The 3,777-nt window shown below is 40.7% G+C and overlaps 2 protein-coding genes across 5 annotated transcripts in view; one reads left to right on the forward strand and one right to left on the reverse strand.

The window, feature by feature from the left end:
• Tex28 (testis expressed 28) overlaps positions 1–1,960 on the reverse strand; it is a 27,713-nt gene extending 25,753 nt beyond the window's left edge. The window contains exons 1-3 of one of the 4 annotated variants that reach the window (XM_031374517.1): positions 1,780–1,960; positions 1,068–1,086; positions 703–779 (exon numbers count right to left, since the gene is read on the reverse strand). The gene's annotated coding sequence lies outside the window, so the exon portion shown is untranslated. Of the gene's footprint in view, positions 1–356; positions 456–702; positions 780–1,067; positions 1,087–1,779 lie in introns of those variants that run through there. The other 3 variants (XM_031374510.1, XM_031374533.1, XM_031374524.1) reach the window with 3 other exon arrangements.
• Tktl1 (transketolase like 1) overlaps positions 1,622–3,777 on the forward strand; it is a 28,001-nt gene continuing 25,845 nt past the window's right edge. Inside the window, 1 exon segment of the mRNA XM_031348767.1 lies at positions 1,622–1,755. Coding sequence (XP_031204627.1) covers positions 1,622–1,755 — 134 coding nt within the window.

Consider the following 3,777-nt stretch of genomic DNA (forward strand, 5'->3'; position numbering starts at 1 on the left):
AAAAAAAAAAAAAGTACTTGTTGCTCTTACAGAGGACCTTAGTTATATTCCCAGCACCCAGATGATGGTTCATAGCCATGTATACTTCCTGTTCCAAGGGATACAAAGCTCTCTTCTGATGTCTTCTGGTACTAGGCATGTACATGGTGCACAAACATACATGTAGGCAAAACAGTCATGCACATAAAAATAAATAATTTTTTAAAAAACTAAAAAATAAGGCAATCAGCAATTTGTAAATCAAAGTATTAATTAAATGCTATTAACTTAATCCATCAGATTGCTAAATTTAAATTAAATTTAAAAGCGCTAATAATATCCAGTAGTTATGAGAATGGAAGGAAAAGAATACTCACATACTTTGTAAGTAAAATCAATTCAGATTCTTTACCATGCTAAATTAGGCAGCTGATTTTTAGGCATACCGAAATTTTAAATGCAGGAACCTTTTAACCTAGCAAGAACAGCAAAGTTCAGTAGTACTCAGGTGACAATTTTGGAGGTCTTAGACAGGAACTCATAACTTTTGTGTCAAGATACTGCACTTGCACTACCACATTACTGAACCTAGCACACCACTGGGTGCCATGCCAGTGTGAAAGGTTATCCCAAGTCTTTGAGATGAACCATGTCATGTTTATGGAGAGACATAGCCCAAGAGTTTTTTAAAAACCTAAATATTCTACCATAATGAAAACTTACCCAAGTCAGGCTCTGCAGTCAAGTTACAGGTCAGCTTTGGACTAAACAGTCACTCTGGGCTTGTTGGACAAAAAGTTCTAGAAAAGAAAATAGCTCAGAAACATCTTAAAGTTTCAAGATGGCCAGCTCACCTCACCAGCTGAGAAATCTGACTAGAGGCTAGACTGCCTTATGTGAGGTGTTATCATCTAAAACCTTTGGAATTTCAGGATGTACTTTTTAATATGGTGATAAAATGTGAATATCAATGTGACTATTACAACTGTTTTAAGTTTCACAATGTTTACTACATTCTCTACATCTCCAGTCATGACTACAGTCTAATTACAGAACTTTTTTTTTTTTGCCCCCAAGGAAAACTGTACCTGAACATGGAGGTAGTCCCTTTGAGGAATTGGTAACACAAAGAAAAATATAAAGAAATAAAATTAGTCTGTATAGTGCTGAAAATGCAAGTGACAAATGTTCAAAATTCTCTTCAAAGGACCACACAGAAGCAGCATATAGTCGTGTGTCGGAGGTGTAAACTTGTAATGAAACGCATACACATCTGTGAAAAGCGGAAGGATACATGCAGGGGAGAGATACACGTGCAACGACAACGGCAGACTACATGTGCAGTGAATGCAGTGGAAGACTACATACACAACAACAAAGGAGTACATTCATAGTGGAGGGATATTTGATGGGACACGTATATAACGGAGATAGACTTGTGACCGCGTCACGGCCTTGTGGCAGAGGAATGGACCGGCAGAGTTGAGTTGAGGCCTAAGCTAGCATGTGCGCATGCGCAAGCGCGGAGGAATCAGTTGATGACAGGACAGGGCGTGACTGAGCGGAGCATGCCAGGGCCTTTTAACTGAGCGGCAAGATTGAGGCAGCCATTTAGTGCTGCGGAACACAACGAAGAGGGAGGATGTTGGAAGCTGAGGCAAGCGGTGGGATGGCCCACAATGCTGGGCCCGATGAGAAGACATTGCAGGTGTTGCGGAACATGGCCAACCACCTGCGAATCCGTACCATCAGGGCCACAAGTTCCTCGACCACTAGGTAAAGGGCCTGGGAAGGCCTTACCATGTGGTTCTTCGGTCGTTCTTTCTGAAGCTGTGAGGTGAAGGGAACCTGCCGTTATCCTCCATTTTCTGCCTTCTGGGGGCCACCTACTGCTTCTAGATACCCATGAGGTTCAGTCCTCTTCAGCCCTGGTGGCAGGGGTACACCCCTGACTACATTGTGACCAAAGTTCTGGAAGCCTATAAGACCTCCTTAGTAAGGAAAAATCTAGAACCCAATTGGGTGAATGAGCAGTGTTCCCTGGTATTTAACAAGCTAGCTCTAGTTTGACATTTTAGCTAGAAATGGCGTTTTGTGTATGAGCTATTGAATTGGAATTGGGGTTAGTCATGACTGTGTGGCCATTACTCAGGAAAATAAATTCAGCTCAGTTGAGAGCACACCAGAGGGGTAGTGCTCCAAGAGGTAGAGTAGGAAAGAGGAAATGTGACAGGCAGCAGCACACGAGAGGTGTACTTTCAAAAAATAGTGGATGGCTGGTAAAAAATACTGGTTAGTGGGTTTGCTGATATTTGTTAAAGGTAATTTTGCACTGATATTGATAAAGAACAGGTTGTTTTGTGTATGTAGTCCAGGACAGCCCTGAATTGAATCCAAAGAATTATCCTGCCTCCACAATATTTGGGATTAAGGCCTATAACACTGCTTGTCCACAGTTTTTCTTTTCTTTTTCTTCTTTCTTTCTTTCTTTCTTTCTTTTTTTTTTGGTCTTTTGGGTGTGTGTGTATGTATGTGTGAGTATATATATATATGATATATATATATATATCTTTACATAGTCCTGGCTGTCCTGGAATTCAAAGTGTAGACCAAGTTGACCTGTAACTCACAAAGACTCTTCTGCCTCTGCCTCCTGAGTGCTGGGATTGAAGGCACACACCACTACACCCGTCTTCACAGTTCTTCAATAAACTAGCACTTGTATGTCTATGCAGGCTTACTAATACTGAACTTGATCTTGTTAAGTTTTCTCTTTCTAGGAATTTTTTCAGTTACTTTGATTAACAAAGTCTTTTTTCAGGATACAATTGTTCATGTTATTGTAAAAATTCTTGTTCATTTCTGTAGGGATGACAGAATAGCCCCATTTTCATTTTCTGAGTTATTTCAGTCTTTTCATAGTTTTGCTTTTTTTGTTCTAGCTAAAGCTTTCCTAATCTTTCACAAGCACCAGCTTGGAATCCTGTGGATTGTACTTCAGAGCAAAGCACTTCCCTAACATGTCCTGGTCTTTTGTTTGTTTGTTTGTTTTGTTTTTATTTTATTTTTTAAATTTTTTTTAGATATTTTCTTTATTTACATTTCAAATTTTATCCCCCTTCCTCATTTCCCCTCTGAAAACCCCCCATCCCATCACCCCTCCCCCTGCTCAGTAACCCACCCACTCCTGCTTCCAGGTCCTGGCATTCCCCTACCCTGGGGCATAGAACCTTCACAGGGCCAAGGGCCTCTCCTCCCATTGATGACTGACTAGGCCATTCTCTACTATACATTTGCTGCTGGAGCCATGAGTCCCCCCATGTGTACTCTTTGATTGGTAGTTTAGTCCCTGGGAGCTCTGAGAGTACTAGTTAGTTCATATTGTTGTTCTTCCTAAGGGGCTGCAAACCCCTTCAGCTCCTTGGGTCCTTTCTCTAGCTCTGCCATCTTAATCACCAGCATTGCACAAAAAATAAGTTTAGTTTTGTAGATTTTCTCCCCCATTTGCCACACCATTTTTTATTTCTGCTGTGATCTTTATTATTCTTTCCTTCTCTTAAAGGCTTTTGATTTAATTCTTTTGTAGTTCCTTAAGTAGTAAAATGAGGTTGTTGATTAGAAATTGTTACAAAAAAGCTAGGCAGTGGTTGTGTAATACCTTTACTCCCAGCACTTGGTAGGCAAAGGCAGGCAGATCTTTGTGAGTTTGAAGCCAGACTCCTCTATAGAGTGACAGCCAAGACTACACAGAGAAACTCTGTCTTGAAAAACAAACAAACAAAAAGCGGGGCAGTAGTG

This window comes from Mastomys coucha, chromosome X (assembly GCF_008632895.1).
Source record: "Mastomys coucha isolate ucsf_1 chromosome X, UCSF_Mcou_1, whole genome shotgun sequence".
Taxonomy (NCBI): Eukaryota; Metazoa; Chordata; class Mammalia; order Rodentia; family Muridae; genus Mastomys; species Mastomys coucha.